Below are 16,483 nucleotides of genomic sequence, written 5' to 3'. Positions count from 1 at the left end.
GTCTAGCAGAGGGTGGTCCCACACGGGGCCATGGCTGGAAGTGGAGGCTAGACAAACTCAAAGGTGTGCGCTGTTAACGTGCGAGTAATTAACATTGGGCCGAGGTTCTCTGGCACCGGTCGCTCCCAGTCCCAGCCTGGCTGTTCTTCATGACGCTCTGCTTGGGGGGCTAAGGGGCAGGGGTCCCATTGGCTGCGCTGGGCAGCAGGTCAGAGCAGCCTGGGGAGCTATGAACCGGGTCAGGGTCGGGGTCGGGGTCAGGGCAGCAGGTCAGAGCAGCCCGGGGAGCTGTGAACCGTTGGGGGGGGGGTCGGGGTCAGGGCAGTGGGTCAGAGCAGCCCGGGGAGCTATGAACCGTGGGGGGGAGGGGTCGGGGTCAGGGCAGCCCCGGGAGCTATGAACCAGGTCAGGGTCAGGGCAGCAGGTCAGAGCAGCCTGGGAAGCTATGAACCAGGTCGGGGTTGGGGTCAGGGCTATGAACCGTTGGGGGGGTGGGGTCGGGGTCAGGGCAGTGGGTCAGAGCAGCCTGGGAAGCTATGAACCGTTGGGGGGTGGGGTCAGGGTCAGGGCAGTGGGTCAGAGCAGCCCGGGGAGCTATGAACTGTTGGGGGGTGGGGTCGGGGTCAGGGCAGTGGGTCAGAGCAGCCTGGGAAGCTATGAACCGTTGGGGGGTGGGGTCGGGGTCAGGGCAGCAGGTCAGAGCAGCCCGGGGAGCTATGAACCAGGCCGGGGTCGGGGTCAGAGCAGCCTGGGCAGCTATGAACCGTTGGGGGGGGGGGTCGGGGTCGGGGCAGCAGGTCAGGGCAGCCCGGGGAGCTATGAACCTGCAGCGAACTCCAGCTTCTTGCGGCCGGGCTGGGCAATGGAGACGTTGACCTGGCCATTGCTTAGCACCATCTCCAGGGAGCCCAGGTGCTCGGCAAAGCTGGTGTAGAGCAGCAGCCCCACGGCGTCCCAGGAGCGGAACTTGAAGCTGACGGAGAGGCGGTTCCGGCGCGGGATGCCTGGCACCTGCAGGTAGTTGTTGATGCCAGCGAAGGTGATGGGCATGTAGGGCTGGTCCTGGCAGTAGTGGCTGACGTGGCCCTGGGAATAACCACACAAGCCTGGTGAGCGAGCGCCGGCCGAGCCCCATCCAGCCCCCTGGCCCTGCTGCTTCCCCTCTTGCTGCCCGGGGCAGGAGTGGGGCACTTGCATCGCAGGCCCGTTCACATCGGCCCTGCCCGGGGGCTCTCTGGGATCAAAATCAGGGGACAAACAAGGGACCCGGACATCATTGTCGCAAGGTTCCCCGTATCGAAAGTACAAATCAGAGTTGTACGTAGAAGAGGGCGTATTGATGTACCTTGGAGAGCGTTTCCCAGTGCGGGAGTCCCATCCCAGCTTGCAGGGAAATGATCCTCCTGGTGCAGGACACACCCTCAGGAGGACATCCAGGGCTAGACAGAACCATGCGGCGCCTCACCTCAGTGGGTTGGTGGCCGTGCACAAAGGCAATTGTGCAACAATGCTGTGAAAACGGTTTGGTCTCTGCACAGAACAATCCTAGCCCCACAAAAAGAAATGCTCCCTTAAGCGGGTCCATGGCAAGCTTTGCACATGGCTTTTGTGGGACCCTTACAGAAGACTCCGAGAGGAAACCAAGGCCTTCTGCTCCAGTCTCCAAATGGTGGCAGCATTTCCTTTGAAAGCAAACACTGCCTGAGCTACAGCAAAGATCTTAGTGGAACAAGTCTCCTCTCGCTGGCGACTCCCTGCGAGGGTGCAGTCAGACAGAGGAATACATTTTATTGGGCAAGTGTTCCAAAAACGTTTACAGTTGTTGGGAGTGCAACAAAAATGGCACCTTCCATACAGGCCTCAATCGCCAGGGATGACAGAGCGAACAAATCGCACCATCACACTCATGCCGTGGAAACTGGTAGATGCCAATGGACACAATTGGGACACTCTGATTCCACTCATTTTAATGTCACTCAGGGCAACTCCCGCTGCCTCCACAGACCATAAACCCTTTGAGGTGATGATGGGCGAATGCCAGAGCATCTTTTGTGGCATGCCAGAGGCTCCCAGCTAGAGGGAGTTCAAGCTGAAACCTTTCTGCAAGCATTACAAAACCACTGGAAGCCGATTCACTTGCAGGTAGCGATCAAACTGAGGAAATCCAGACGGAAGGCAAAAGCCTATTTGGATAAAAGCCAAAGACAGAATGCTTGGGAAACTGGAGACCCAGGTTATGCTCCGATCATATGCTGCACCTGAACACAATTTATGTAGCCGAAAGGCTGGGCCAAATGTGGATAGACTCTGTGCCGCCGTATACAAAATTAGAATCTCACATGGGAGCAGAAAATTAGATCAGTTCTATCATGCAAATCAGTTGAAATTGTACCGGAAAAGAGAGATTTCTCCACAGGCAGAGGAAGCAGAGCCATTGACTGCAAAAGCGTGTAACCCAAGAGCCGGTGAGAGTCAGCCCAGTCACAGGAAAAGAAAAAAACATGTGGGGTGTAACCACACTAATCCTGTACTTCTGCTTGAATGCTGCCTTACAAGCTGTTTGCCAGAGGCTAGGAATGAGTGACAGGGGATGGGTCACTTGGTGATTCCCTGTTCTGTTCATTCCCTCTGGGGCGCCGGGCATTGACCGCTGTCAGAAGACAGGACACTGGGCTGGATGGACCTTTGGTCTGATCCAGTCTGGCCATTATGTTCTTATGTCACAGACTGTTTAGCCATAAGCGACACCGATCATTGCAGTACATCAGGCTGTTGTATTGGACAGGACTCAGACTTGCCTATTAAGGATGGTCAGGTAACAGTGATTTGGGTGCGAGAGAATGAGACCCGATGAAGGACAAGATGGGATGCCATGCCTTTTAGCTGAAATTTTCTTTGAATGGGATTATCAACCAGAACAAGGACAATTTATATTTAAGACTTGGGATAAAACTTTGTTTAATGCATGAACTAATAGTACAACTTTGACAATACATAGGTACAAAATCATGTCAGGTCTGTATAGATTGGAATGACGTCTAGTATTGAAAGATGGCGAAAATGTGTATTATGGAAGGATTTTCCACTATAGGTCCAGAGACGGGGGGGAAGGTATGTGCATTATCTGCCAAAAAAATTAGGCAGTCAACTACTTGGTCCAACTACTCATAACAAATTTTACCAAACCATTAAAGGAGTAGTAGGGGAAGGAATTGTTCTTGCATATCATATAGAAGAAAATGAATTTTCAGCCTTTTGTAGATGGGGAAAAAGATCTGGAGGAATCTAGCGGGGGGAGGGTGTAAAGTTGGGTGGAAGTCACTCTTGGCCAATAAGTGATGGAATTCCTTATGGATCGTGGAAAAACAGAACCAAGTGACAACGCCCAGTAAGAAATGGAGCAAGGACCATATGTAACCTAAACAACGAAGCCTGAATCCAAATTCGTTTTTTGGATAGAACAAAAGTTATCAATAAATACTTCAAAATAGAGGTGCAGGCAATGCTAGTGGGAGACCAGGAGTCACAGAATTCAGTGCAATGTCCAGAGTTGCAAGAAGGCCCTGTCAGTGGTCTCACAGCTACACCTATCCCAGGGGTATTAATTAACCAAGTACCATTCATGCATTTCCTTGTTGTCATAGGCGCCGACTCTGTGGGTGCTCCGGGGCTGGAGCACCTATGGGGAAAAAATTGTGCGTGCTCAGCACCCACCTGCAGCCCTGCCGATCTGCGCCGCCCCCTCCCTCCCATCCACCGCAATTAGGCATGCTTGGGGGAGGGGATGGAATGGGGGCAGGAAGAGGTGTCACCGGCTGGGGGTGGGACCTTGGGGGAAGGGGTGGAGTGGGGGCAAAGCGGGGGTTGAGCACCCCCAGGGGAAGTGGAAAGTTGGCACCTCTGCTTGTTGTGTTAAATGTATCTAATTGGCAATGAGTAAATTCAGCTAATGTAGAGATACTAAAGTTGCATCTTTCTTTTCCGTACTCCTTGTGGACAGGATAACTGCTTATCAACTATGAGTGCAGAATATTGCTCACTTGGGTCTGGACATCCCAACTAACCTGTATGATCCTAGAAGAAAATGAGGAATTGGTCCTTGGGAAGTTCTGAATAGCACTACGGGGTTATTTGGTACAGGAATGTTAATTTGGATTAAGGTTGATGTTGAGAGAGTCAAAAAGCATATCAATTGTGGTAATTTGAGGTAATAACTCCTCTATGTGGTCAGCTGGAAATGTACCAATGGGATTTACTGGCAGCGAATGCAACACAGATAGCATGTCCAGGATACAACTAACTCGGGTGACCAGACAGCAAATGTGAAAAATTGGGACGGAGTGTGTGTGTGTGTGGGGGGGGGGGGGTTTAATAGGAGCCTATATAAGAAAAAGACCCTATAAAATCGGGACATCTGGTCACCCTACAACTAACCAAATGGAGATCTCCTATGGAGTGAATAGCCTATCCTGGAGGAAGACAGTATTTTGTAGTAACCAATCGCAAAGAATTCTGTCACTGCCAATACAGATGTGTGGTCAAAACTCCAAATTTTTGTTTTAAACCACAAGTACCTGCAATGATTGGGCACGCAACGGTGTCTCCGATACCCACTTCTGAAAATGAAACCATTATCCTTAGTAACCCTGATTATCGGGATCTTATTAGACAAAGTGCGCCAGCGTTTCATGCATAGACACCGCCACGGACCTTACCACTCAAACAACTCTTCTAAAGAAAAGAGTCACATTTCATTGAAATGAGTAATGAAATGAATAAGGCAAATCAAGCAGTATCTGAAATGTTAGCTAGTGGCAGCTCCCAAGGCAGTACACCTGGAGGAATGGGAATTGGCTGGAAGGGATGGATTACTGGCCATAGTTTCCTTACTGTGTTACGTGGGAGGAAGACTTGGAACCATGTGAAAGGGTTAAACCCCTGCCTTGTGTAATTCAGCCTGTTTTCTTTCTCTTGTTGTCAACTACTGTCGCAGCAGCCAGGGCTCGTGAGAGAAGCAGATGAGGACGTGGCTGTGTAGGAAGACATGCGTAACACAAGCCCACATCAAGGTCCAGAAGCTCCCTATGATTATAATTGCGTACCCCAGTGCAGAGAAGTAAGAGAGCTACCACCTGAGGAAGAACGAACCCCTGATATGTACAGAATGATGGCACGGGTCTAGAGTTACACTACACAGAAACCTTAGGTCTGGAGGTAAGTTACATATGAGATTTTGAACATTAGACCAGTGACGTTGGCTGTGTATTAATCATTGCTGCATAGTGTCGTGTAATATGTACATGGCAGGGCTTTTATTGTCTTATTATCACTTGGCAGTGAGATGACACTCACCCTGTCAAGGGGGAGGGGAGATGTAGCCAGTGATTGTAGTTTATTATTCCAAAATTGTGTGATGTTCTGATTAACACCATGTCATGCTCTAGATAATCAATGTATGTTAAAGAGAGGTAAGTTGTAGGATGATAGAAGTATAAGACTGATCAGTGTGTAGAAGGAATAATCCTGTATTAGGTAGCTAAGTAAGAAAGGCTGAAATGCAAGACCTTTAGGCTGGGGCCTGCACGATTTTAGCTTAGCTAATTTAGGCCTTGGAGCTAAGAAATGCTGACAGAAGTAAGTGAGCGAAGAATAACCCGATGCCCCAAGATTATGGGCACAGAGGGTAATACTGCAAAACATTAGCTGGAAGATTAACTTTAAATCACAAAAATGGTGTAGAGGCACATCTGTCGCTGTCGTGTCTCAACCACAGGATACAGGTTGTGCGTCGGTGCTAATGAAATAAGGAGCCTACGCGACCTATAGCAATGGGAGGGCAGAACCACATTACAAAGCGGATGTGCCCAGAGCGGGGAAAAAGGAGCTTCCTATGGGAGGATCCAGCAGGGACCTGATGATCAATGCATGAGACCCAGCAGCCCCTAACACTGTCTAGGAGGATGTGAGTGTGTCTGTCGCTACCCCTGGTGCCTGGCTAGATCTAGCTGAGTGACACTTACCACTGTGCTAGTAACTTTAATCACACCCATAAGAGAGAGTGGACCCTGCTCCTGTGACTGTCTGTGTTACTTGCCTCTGGTGTCATGTGTTCCTACGAGCTCTAGATACAAACCAGGCACAGAGAGCTCTGCTGGACTCGAGCCTGAAGCCACCAGAGCCAAACCCATGAGGCAGCCACAGCCGAGGCCCCCGCTCTGAGCTCGCACCCGTCGCCTGGTGACAGCAGCCGATGGCCCCAGGCCCAGGATGACCTGGCACTATCGATCTGGGGCTGGATGAGTGAGCGCTGGAGCAGCCGGTTCCTGGCCCGTAGCCAGCTGCAATCCGAGCCCCATGGCCGGGCTCGGGTCGCTGAGCTTCATCCTGACAGCCAGAGCTGCCTGCCTCACGGCGTGCCTGGGACAGCATCTGCCAAGGCCAAAGGGACCCCATGTGCACTCCCCCTGCTCCCCAGGGACCCCCACTCCCTTTCCCTGGGGTTCCCCACCCTTCCCAGCCTGCCCACGCCCCACACCTCAAAGTGGATGTTGGACGCTCTCCTGCGGGCCAGGTCGGCGATGTTGACCCTGTTGAAGAAGATGTTCTCCATGCATCCCCGGAAGTTCTGTCGATAGACCAGGCTCCGATTCTTTTGACTGATCACGCCGCCGAAGAACAGCTGTGGGGAGTCAGCAGGATTGGGCTGAGCCCCAGCGGTCAGGGGCACCGCTCGCCCAGTGTGGATGGGACATGCCCCTGCCAGGCAGGGAGAGGAACAGTGGGGAGCTCAGCACCAGTGGGTCTGGGCTGCGTCCCTCTGGGCTCCCAGGGACGGGGGGTATTGCCCGGTAGCCCCCTCCAGCACAGAGCAGAGCCCCACAGGGGCAAGGAGGGGCCTGGTTGTGATCTGCCACTGGCTTAGCTCCTGGTCCCAGCTCGGAGGACATCACACGGGTGCAGCCTGAGCCCACGGGGCCCCGCTGCCCGCGGTGCTCAGCACAGCAACAGGATGGGCTCTGTCCCCTCAGCAGCTGCTCCTGGGAGAGGGCTGGGAGCCCGGGCAGAGCTGCACTGGGCATTTGCCTGCAGCACCGTGTCCAGCCAGGCCGCCCCAAGGAACAGGCCCCCGGTCCTGACCCTGACCCCGACCGGCCCCGCTGGGACGGGACAGGCTCTACCTCGGTGTCCAGGTCCAGCTGCTGGAAGTCCCCGTTGCAGCGGAAGCGTTTCACCTCCCCGTCCAGGCTCAGGTTGACGTGGTGACCGTGGCGCTCAATGCGCAGCGAGTGCCAGTGCTGGTCGTCAAGGAGGCTGCCCACCGTCACCGTCGTGTGTCCCTGACTGGAGTGCAGCGGGCTGCTGCCTGGGGGGGCGGCCAGTCACCCTACTGACAGGGAGGGGCCCCAACCTCCCCAGTGCCGCTCAGGGGTCATCCCAACCCCCCTCCTGCCACCCACCGCCAACAACCCCCCTACGAGGTATGGATCGGCCCCAGCCAACCCCCATCCCACTGCCCACCCCCCATGGTCCCAATCCTCCCCCCAGTACAGACCAGCCCCTGCCGAGCCCCATCCCACTGCCTGCCCCATGGTCCCAATCCTCCCCCCACAGAGACCAGCCCTGCCGAGCCCCATCCCACTGCCTGCCCCCATGGCCCCAATCCTCCCCCAGTACAGACCAGCCCCTGCCAAGCCCCATCCCACTGCCTGCCTCCATGGTACCAATCCTCCCCCCAGTACAGACCAGCCCCTGCCGAGCCCCATCTCACTGCCTGCCCCCCATGGCCCCAATCCTCCTCCCAGTACAGACCAGCCCCTGCCGAGCCCCATCCCACTGCCTGCCCCCCATGGTCCCAATCCTCCCCCCAGTACAGACCAGCCCCTGCCGAGCCCCATCCCACTGCCTGCCCCCCATGGTCCCAATCCTCCCCCCAGTACAGGCCAGCCCCTGCTGACCCCCATCCCACTGCCGAACCCCCAACAATGCTCCCCCGAGTACAGAGAAGCCCCTGTCAATCTCCCCCCCTACTGTGCAGCCCCGTGTAACCCCCAACCCCTGTCCAAGCCCCCCATCCCCAGTACCCCACCCAAGCAAAGAGCAGCCCCACAGCTCCCCAGACAGGCCCAGACTCACCTAAGCTGATGTGCAGCACCAGCTGGGCCTGTTTCAGCTCCACGGTGACGTAGTCCCCCTGGGAGCCCTCGCCGTGCATCAGCAGCCCCTCCCGCTCCATCGTCTTGAAGCTGAAGGCGAAGACGTCCTGGGAAGTGCGGACAGTTTTCCCGCGGAAGCGGTAGGAGATGGCATCGTCCCCATCGAAGTACAGCACATCAGACCCTGGGGGACGAAACCCAACGTCATCCAGGGCACTGGCCAAACCTGCCCACACCCCTCTGCCTGGCCCCTACCCTCCCTGCTGAGAGCCAGAGCCCGGGCCCGACCCTGCAGAGAGCAGGCTCCTTGGGCCACAAGCCATAGGGGCGAGGCTGGCCGTGGGGGGCCGGGACGCTGTGCCAGCCGCAGTTCTCAGCCCTGGCCCTGCATTCCCACCTAGCAGAATCCAGCCCCGGCCTATTGGGGGAGCAGCTGAGAGGCCTAAGAATCGAAATAAGCTCGAGACTGGAACAGAGTCCAGACAAACGCGGCCCACTGGAAATCCAGGCAGCTGGCAAACGTAACTCCAGCCCAAGGACTCGGGAAGCAGCCAGTTTAACATTCCCTCGGATCGCATGGGCTGACCCGACCCCAGCTCCCGGGTGTTCCAGGGGCCGTGCTAACTGCTGAGCAAACCTGCTAGCCACAACCCACAGCCTGGACTCGGACTGTCTCTCATTGACTGGAACGTACGACCCAGGTAAGACGAGACTTCCCAGTTGTCTAGGGGATGCTTGATGTTTGCAAACATCTACAAGGCGTTTGGTTTTCTAATTGTTTCAGGTTTGTGCTGCAGTTTCATGAGTCTCTGGCCAGGTTATCCAGGCGGTGTCAGACTAGCCGGTCTCTGCTGGTCAGATGCTCTATGCAGCAGGGAGCGTAGGGTCCTGAGTCTCACACCATAGTAATTATTTCAACCATTTGATTTCCTCCTATCCGTAGGATTTTCCTTTACGTCGGAGCTGGAGTAACACCTGGGGATTCTAAACTGTAGCTCCCAAGTGTAAAACATTGAACACTGCTAAGACGCGTTCCTGTGGCTATACCAATCCACAGGCCTAAATCGGAGCAGAGGCTGTGGGCTCGGGCTGTGCGTTCGCCTCAGCGATTGGGATGAACAGGGGGTTGATCCGTGCTGCAGAAGCCATGGCCGATGGAAGGACTAGCTCCTGGGCTGTAAGCCGGGAGTCCTGGCCCAAAGAATCCGAACTGCCAGCAAGCAAGGAGTTTTCTGGGTTCTATAACAAGGCAGTGGCTCGTTAAGATCACGTGAGGGGCCAGTTACCCTGTTCCAGGTGTCTGGAATAACCGAAAGCAGACACAGAGGAGAGGAAGATGGGCCAGTTGGTGTCTGGTGAGGAGGTATAGGGAAAACCCAGGCCATTGTTCCTTTGGGGGCTCAGGAGCCTTGGAAAGGGGGTGGGGCAAGGCTCCCCCGGCCGGTTTTGGGGTGATTAGACCCCCCTGGGCTGGGTCAAGGTGGTCAGGTAACTTCAGCCCAGTCAAGGAGAGAGCTGCAGAGAGGAGAGCTCAGCCTGGACCAGCCCCAGGAAGAAGGGCTGTGCACCCCCCAAGCTGAGGGAGAGTCTCCAGGCCAGTGGGCCAGGACTGGGGGCACCCAGCTCCCCAGAAGGGCTGGGAAGCCCTGAAGCGAAAGGGGAGCTGATAGAGCTGAGTAGATTAGACCCCAAGAGAGGGGGAAGATTATTTAGAAGACACTGGTGACTGTGAATTATTTTGGGGACTCAGAGGGAAACTGAGGTCAGAAACCTGCAGGCCCACCCTGGGGCACAAGGGGGGCCATGGGATGGCCCCTGTCTACAGCTCTCCAGGGCTGATTTGGTGTTTTGGTCACCAGATTTATTTAAATATTAAACAAAAAATGAAACTGTCCTGAGTGGGGCAGGAGAGGAGGGGTTGGGGCGGAGCAGGGAGGGGATGGGACAGGAGCCTCGGGGGCGCCAGCGGGAGGAAGGGGAGCAGGTCTCCAGGATCAGTGGGGAGGTCTGGGGGCAGTGGGGTGTTGGGACAGGACTTGGGGGAGACCAGAGCTGAATTCCTGGGGAGCTGCATGGGCTCCAAATCACCCGATGGGCCGAATGGCGCCTGGGGCCCCGGGGCTCTGTGCCACACTGCGCCCAGCCAAGCCAGGCTCATTGCTCGGAGCCCCCCAAGCCCTCTCACCGCAGCGTCAGGCCTGCCTCCCCCCCCCTAGTGCCAGCGGCTCCCCCGGGCGGCCTGGGGCTCACTCACGGTAGGGGCAGCCGTAGAGGCCCAGGCGCAGGCCGATCTTGCCTCGCGGGTTCCAGGCCCTGGGGATGATGCGGATGTAGCGAGCCAGGATGGGGTAGTGCAGGTCGTGGCGCACCACCCCGCTCTCGTTCACGTTCCCAAAGAACGTCTGGCGGAGAAACAGCCCCTGTCACACAGCCCCCGCAGCGCGCCCAGCTCCCCCTCCCCTGTGCCCCCCACCAGCCCCTTCCCACCCGGGGGGACCACGCTCCCCTGGGCCAGCCTCGGCCTGGCTTGGCCGTGGCCTCTCTCTGACAGGGCCCAGCCCCTCAGAGGAGGGTGTCAGACCCCCACAGTGGCGGGGCTGGGAGGAGTGACGCTCCCTCCCACGTTCGTCACCACAGACTGCAGTCACTCTGGACTCTCTTGCTAGCCATAGAACTGGCCAGCCCCCCTTGGAGCCTTATTGGGTTCTTGGCCTCACCACCGTCCTGTGGTGTGGAGTTCCACAGGCCAACCCCCCACTGGTGGGAGAGTTTCCCCTTAGATCTGTTTTGAATGTCCCCCTGTCAGCGACTGTCTTCTCGTTCTTGTGTCGTGGGGCAGGAAAGTCGGCAGCTCCCGCTCCCTCCTTTCGACTGGCACGATGTCATAGACTTTTGTCCCAGGCCCTCAGCGCCACGAGCAGACTGGGGCGCTCGGGAGCCAGGCAAGGCGCTGGCGCTCGTGGGAGCCCCCCGGATGTAGCAGCAGTGGCTCCTTACCCAGTTACTCCCTAGCTGGAAGAAGGGCTTCCAGCTGCTGGGGTGGTCCCCGTACAGCACGATGTAACGCGTCACCCAGTCATACGTGTTGTACGTCCCCTGCGTGGCCACCGCGTTGATCTTGTGCTTCTGCATCAGGTCGATCTGGAGCCAGGGCTGCTTGTCGCTGGGGTCTGGAGACCAGCCACTGCTGCCTGTGCCAGGGGCCATGGTTAGACCCGGCGCCACCCGCGGCTCTGGCCTTTCCACTCCCCGCTTAGCTCAGAAATGGGGCCAGAGCCACCCAAGGGCAGCAGGGCAAACGCCCTCCAAGCTGCCCCAGGGCCTCGCACCACCCCACGGGGACCCCAGGGCATCACTGACAGGGGGATCCCATAGGAACCCTACTAACCTCCCCACTCTGCCCAGGCGCTGCTCTGGGGCGTTTGGGGACCCTCCCTCCTGCGCCAGGCTTTGTGGGTCTCCAGCGACTGCCCAGTGGCTGGGGCAGGCCCCTGGGCCCCACTCTCCCCGGGCCCGGCAGGCAGGACTCACTGTGCAGCCGGGCGAAGCTGGACGAGTAGAAGATGCTGTAGCGGGAGGAGGCACCGATGGAAGAGGAGTAAAGGGGAGCGACCAGCTCGTCGTAACAGTGCTCTGCAGGGAAGAGGCTGCGTTAAAGCCGCTTCGCCCGGCCTGGCCCAGCTCCAGCCTGGCCCTTCTGCTTCTCCCCAGCTGACAAATGAGCTGCCAGAGCCCTGCAGCCGCTGGGACTGTCCCCCTGGCTGGGCAGCAGCAAGGCATGGTCCCCCCTCCCCTCCCTCAGCCCCCGCCAGCCCTTGGCCTCGATGGGGCCCATTAACTCCTTTGACACTGGCCACAGGACAGCTCGAGACGGGACCGGCTCGCGGTCGCCGCGTCCCCGGCAGCTCGAGACGGGACCAGCTCACGGTCGCCGCGTCCCCGGCAGGTCTCCGGCGCAGGTGAGTAACTGAGATGCTGCCCTGGCTGGGAGAGGGTCACCCGACGGCTCCCCTCAGTGCCCCTGACCGTGTGCAGGGTGGGCCAGGCTCCCACCCCGACCCTGTGGGACCTGGGGGCTGAGCCTGTGCGATGCTCCCAACTCATCTAACCCCCCCCCCCCCCCGAGTTCACCAGCATCCCCAGCCCCTTCAGGTCCTTGTGTCATGACATGCAACCCCCTTCCCCGCCCCCATGCAGCACCCACAGGCACACGAGTCCAGCCACAGGCCCAGCCGGGCCAGGGGGCATAGGGAAGACAGAACGGCCCATTGCAAAGCCCTGGCGATGGAGGCGCTAGAGGCCCGAGGGGGTAGGGTGTCTCTAGGAATCTGGCCTCGCAGGGTGTAGCGGGGCAGTTACCCCACTCCAGGGAGGAAGGCTGGGCTGACTGGGGAAGCAGCCACAGCTGGGCCCACACCTAATCAGGCCACAGCTGGCCCTGATAAAAGGGCTAAGGTCAGAGTCTCTCTCCAGCTTTGGGTGGAGACGGGCCTGGGAGTAGAGGGCACCTGATGCAGAGCAGGGCTGGGGAAAGGCTGGAGGAGCTGGGGAGCTCCAGCCTGAGGCCTTGTTTAAGGCCTAAAGAGGTACCAGGGCAGCCCAGGGATGGGCAGAGGCAGCTGGTCCAACCCCCTTGCCAGTGATGAGTGGCCATTACACTGTGTCTGCCCCAGGGAGCGGGGCTGGATGACGACTGGCAGTAGCCACTGAGGCAAGGTGGGTTTAGAGGGTTGGGGGTTCCCGTGGGAGGGGAGACCCAGCGTGAGGGGGAACTGCTGGAGCAGAACCCTGAGTAAAGGGCATTGGGGTCTGCGAGGGACATGAGGCAGGTGAGACACCAGCCAGCAAGAGGCGCTCCGGAGGCTGGAATCGAGCTAATTCCCGGATGACCAGCAGGAGGCGCTGCTCCGGTGAGTGAGTGATCTGCTATACAGGGCATCGGGGTACACGCCTGGATCACTCAGCATTTGTGCATCCCTCCTGCTAGCCCCTGCTGCTACCCCGGAGCCATCAGGGCTGCAACGCCCTGGGGAACGCTGCCCCTGCCACGTTCTCACAGTGATTTCACAGTGAGCTACGAAGGCTGGCTGGTCCCAAGCACCTGGACGCGGAGGGGAAAGCCCAGCTCTGGGGAGCAGTGACCCTGGCCAGAGACAGTGACCATTGCTGCTTGCACAACAGCTGGTCAGGAAGGGTCTGCCCCAAGCGGGGCTCCTGGGCTCAGCCTCACACAGGGCTCTGGGTGGCTCGGCTGGGCTCCCTGGAGCAGCACGGCTTCCCTCTGCTCTCACCCACCCTCTCTCTTTCCTCCCACTGCAGAGAGCTGACACGCCCTGCAGCTCCGCGCCTACCCGCACCAGCCAGGCGGCTGCCAGCCTGGTGGCTCTGGGGAGACCCTGGCCGGGGGAGGGAGGGAAGCCCCATGTTCCTGCTGTGTCAGCCAGGCACCCAACATACTCCCACGGTGCTAGCCTCAGGCTAGTGGGGCCCGGGATGCCGCTGGGCTGGCGCTGGCAGGGGAGAGCCCAGGGCTGCACTGGAGGGGGTTATGCAAATCTCCCGATGGGGCCACGCAGCCCCTTCCCAGTATCAGATGGGGCAGCCCCAGCTGGCTCCACACACAGGCTGATGTGCTGGCCTCAGGCTGGATCCCACGGGGCACCCGCCGGGCGAGCCTCTCCTGTGTCCCAGCTGATGGGTGCCCTGTGCCACAGCTCAACGAGGGGCTAAGGGGGGACAGCAGGAGCTGCGCTCACCTCCCCCATTTTCCAGCACTTTGGGGACCCTGCTGCACACTCTCCTCTCAGTGGGGGAGGGTTGGGGGGGCTGGGCTGGGCTGGGGCACAGACAGGTGGGGAGCAGCTGGGGCAGTTACCCAGGAGGATCCAGGGCCCTGCACAGGCTTGGGGTGGTGCCTAGCAGAGATGGAGGCTCCACATTCACACACCCCCCCGCGCTGTTCTCAGGGGAGGGGGAGAGAAAGTCCAGAACCACGTCCCTCACCCCATGGCATGGGGGGCGTCAGTGCTGGTGCTGGAATCTGAACACAGGGTTCCCCACCTCCCCGTCCTGTGCTCAGGGCCAGGGTGTCGGAGGGGCACAGGGCCCCTCACTAAGGCACCCAGCCCTGCTTGGGGCCAGCGCCTTGCCCCAGCTGAGCCCAGGGAGTCAGTCAGGCCCAGGGCCCCGCTGAACCTCAATCATCCTCTCCTGGGGGGAGCTACCAGCCAGCCCCACTGTGCTCTGCAGAGCCCCCTTGTGGCACCCATAGCACCCCAACCCCTGGGCACCTCTCCCTGGGGACACCCGGCTAGTGAGGCCCCAGTGCCTCTCGGGCTCTGGCAGAGCAGGCATCCGCGATGGGAGAGGGGCTGTGCCCCCACACACCCCAGCTGCAATCCTGGGGTCCCTGACCACCTGCCGGCATCCCAGGCATCAGCAGAGCCTCTCAGCAGGGCTCAGCGCAGCCCCAGAGGGTGACGGGCCGGGGAGCAGCCGGCACTGGCAACATGGCACAGCCACACAGCCGGGAGGAACCCAAAGGGGCCCTGGGCGTGCTCTGCAGCTCCAAGCCAGGACAGGCTACTGCTGAGGTGCCAGAGCCACACCCGAGGCCAGACCTGGCCACGTGCTCAGCTGCAGCACCCTGCAGCCGCCTTGCCAAGTGGCTGAACAGGTCAGAAAATCCGGCCCATGTGCCAGAGGGTGGATCCTGGCAGCGCCATGGGAACCGCCTGCTTCTCCCGCTGGGATGGGGCCAGCCCTGCCCCAAGCCCAGCCCTGCTCTCTCCCTGAGCAGACGATGCCCCAGAGACCCCAAACAAGGCTTGCTACACGCGCGACCAAAGAACAGACCCAGATCAGCAATTACTGACCGGCCCCCATGGCCATCCTCCCCCCAGGGCAGCAGGGCAGGAGAAGCCCATGTGCCCACCAGCATGGCCCCGGGCACCACCTGCCTCTCCGGAGACCCTGGGCAGCCAGCCCCTCTGGATTCACTCCCTGCCTAGGCTGGGCTCTGGCATGAGGCCAACACCCCCAGGGTCCTGCCCAGCAGCTACATGTACCTGCGTGCGGCACCTGTAGGGGGAGAAATCCCAGGGCCGTTGTGGGGCAGGCTCCCCCAGCTGCCCAGTCTTCCCATCCCCCCATCCCCATCCCCACCCCTTACCATTAGAGGAACAGCCAGAGAAACAGCTTCCTTGACCCAGCCCATCTCCCCTTGGTCCCGGGGCTGGGTGGAGCAGGCCAGGAACACGCCAGCCCCAGGAGGCCGTCCTGTCTCCTCCGGGGCTGCCTGGGCTCCTGCCCTGGGGGGGGGGGGTATTCCTGAGCGCCCCCCTCCCCACCCACAGCAAAGGCCCGGCGTGGGAGCCTCCTTCACAAGAGAGGCCCTGGCAGCTGCGCTGTGTCCCCTGCAGCCCCACTCCAGCCAGTGTGGCAGTGACCTCGCATGCAGGCTCCACACTGCACAGGGAGGGTCACAACACCTGGGCACAGCCAGGGCCAAAATCGCTCTGCATGGGCACCCAGGGGGCACCCCGTGACACCAGCCAGGCACCCCCATGCCCCTCAGCTCCCGGGGAAGCTTTTCTGCAGCAGCTGCTGCTGCTCCAGGGAGCCGAGGAGAAGTAACTTGGGGAGGGGGACAGGGTGCAGGGGCTCTGCACACAGCTGCCGGCAGGGCGGGTGGGCTGCTGGGGGTTCTGGGCTGGGCAGCTCTGCAGGGGATGGAGCTGGGGCCCAGCCTGTCTCTGGCTGCTGGTCTCAGGACTGCAGCGAGCGCAGGCAGGTGCTGCAGTGGGGAGTGGGGGGGGCAGCTGCTCTGCACCCACCAGGCTGGGCTGGATCCATGGCACAAGAACTATTGATCCCAGCCCTCCCCAGCGGGGGAAGGGGCCCTGGGTCTTGGGGGCAGGGCTCGGGGGGTCTATCCCCGACCTTGCCACCACCTGGCCAGGTGACCTTGGGAAAGTCCCTTCCCCTCGCGGTGCCTCAGTTTCCCTGTCTATACAGCGGGGCGGGGAGGGGGCTGCCTGGGCCCCAGGCGCTGGGAAAGGGCAGGGAAGCTGGCGGCTGTTTGGGGCTGGGAGCGGGGCAGCAGGGCTGCGGGGCCGCTGCAGCGCCTCGTCCCGCATTGCGGAGCCGGGCAGATCCCGCGGGCGGCCGCGGAACTTACGAGGCGGGCAGCGGCGGAGGTCCAGCGGCAGGACGGCCGCGCAGGCTGCGAGGAGGAGGCAGAGCAGGCGGGTGTCCATGCCGGAGGCGGCGGGGAGCGCTCGGAGCATCCCCCGCTGCAGCCCAGCCCGATGCGTCTCCTGCTGCCGCGG

The 16,483-nt window shown here is 59.8% G+C and overlaps 1 protein-coding gene across 2 annotated transcripts in view; it reads right to left on the bottom strand.

Moving 5' to 3' along the window:
* The window catches only part of CNTNAP1 (contactin associated protein 1), a 30,419-nt gene extending 13,936 nt beyond the window's left edge, over positions 1-16,483 (bottom strand). For both annotated transcript variants that reach the window (XM_039516974.1, XM_039516975.1), the window contains exons 1-8: positions 16,333-16,483; positions 11,685-11,786; positions 11,151-11,344; positions 10,408-10,555; positions 8,134-8,337; positions 7,179-7,363; positions 6,536-6,679; positions 825-1,086 (exon numbers count right to left, since the gene is read on the bottom strand). In XM_039516974.1, coding sequence (XP_039372908.1) covers positions 825-1,086; positions 6,536-6,679; positions 7,179-7,363; positions 8,134-8,337; positions 10,408-10,555; positions 11,151-11,344; positions 11,685-11,786; positions 16,333-16,441 — 1,348 coding nt within the window. In that variant the 5' untranslated portion in view covers positions 16,442-16,483. The remainder of the gene's footprint in view (positions 1-824; positions 1,087-6,535; positions 6,680-7,178; positions 7,364-8,133; positions 8,338-10,407; positions 10,556-11,150; positions 11,345-11,684; positions 11,787-16,332) is intronic.

This window comes from Mauremys reevesii, linkage group 27 (genome assembly GCF_016161935.1).
Source record: "Mauremys reevesii isolate NIE-2019 linkage group 27, ASM1616193v1, whole genome shotgun sequence".
NCBI lineage: Eukaryota > Metazoa > Chordata > Testudines > Geoemydidae > Mauremys > Mauremys reevesii.
The sequence above is the reverse complement of the archived record's forward strand: the minus strand, read 5'-3'. Positions and strand labels throughout refer to the sequence as shown.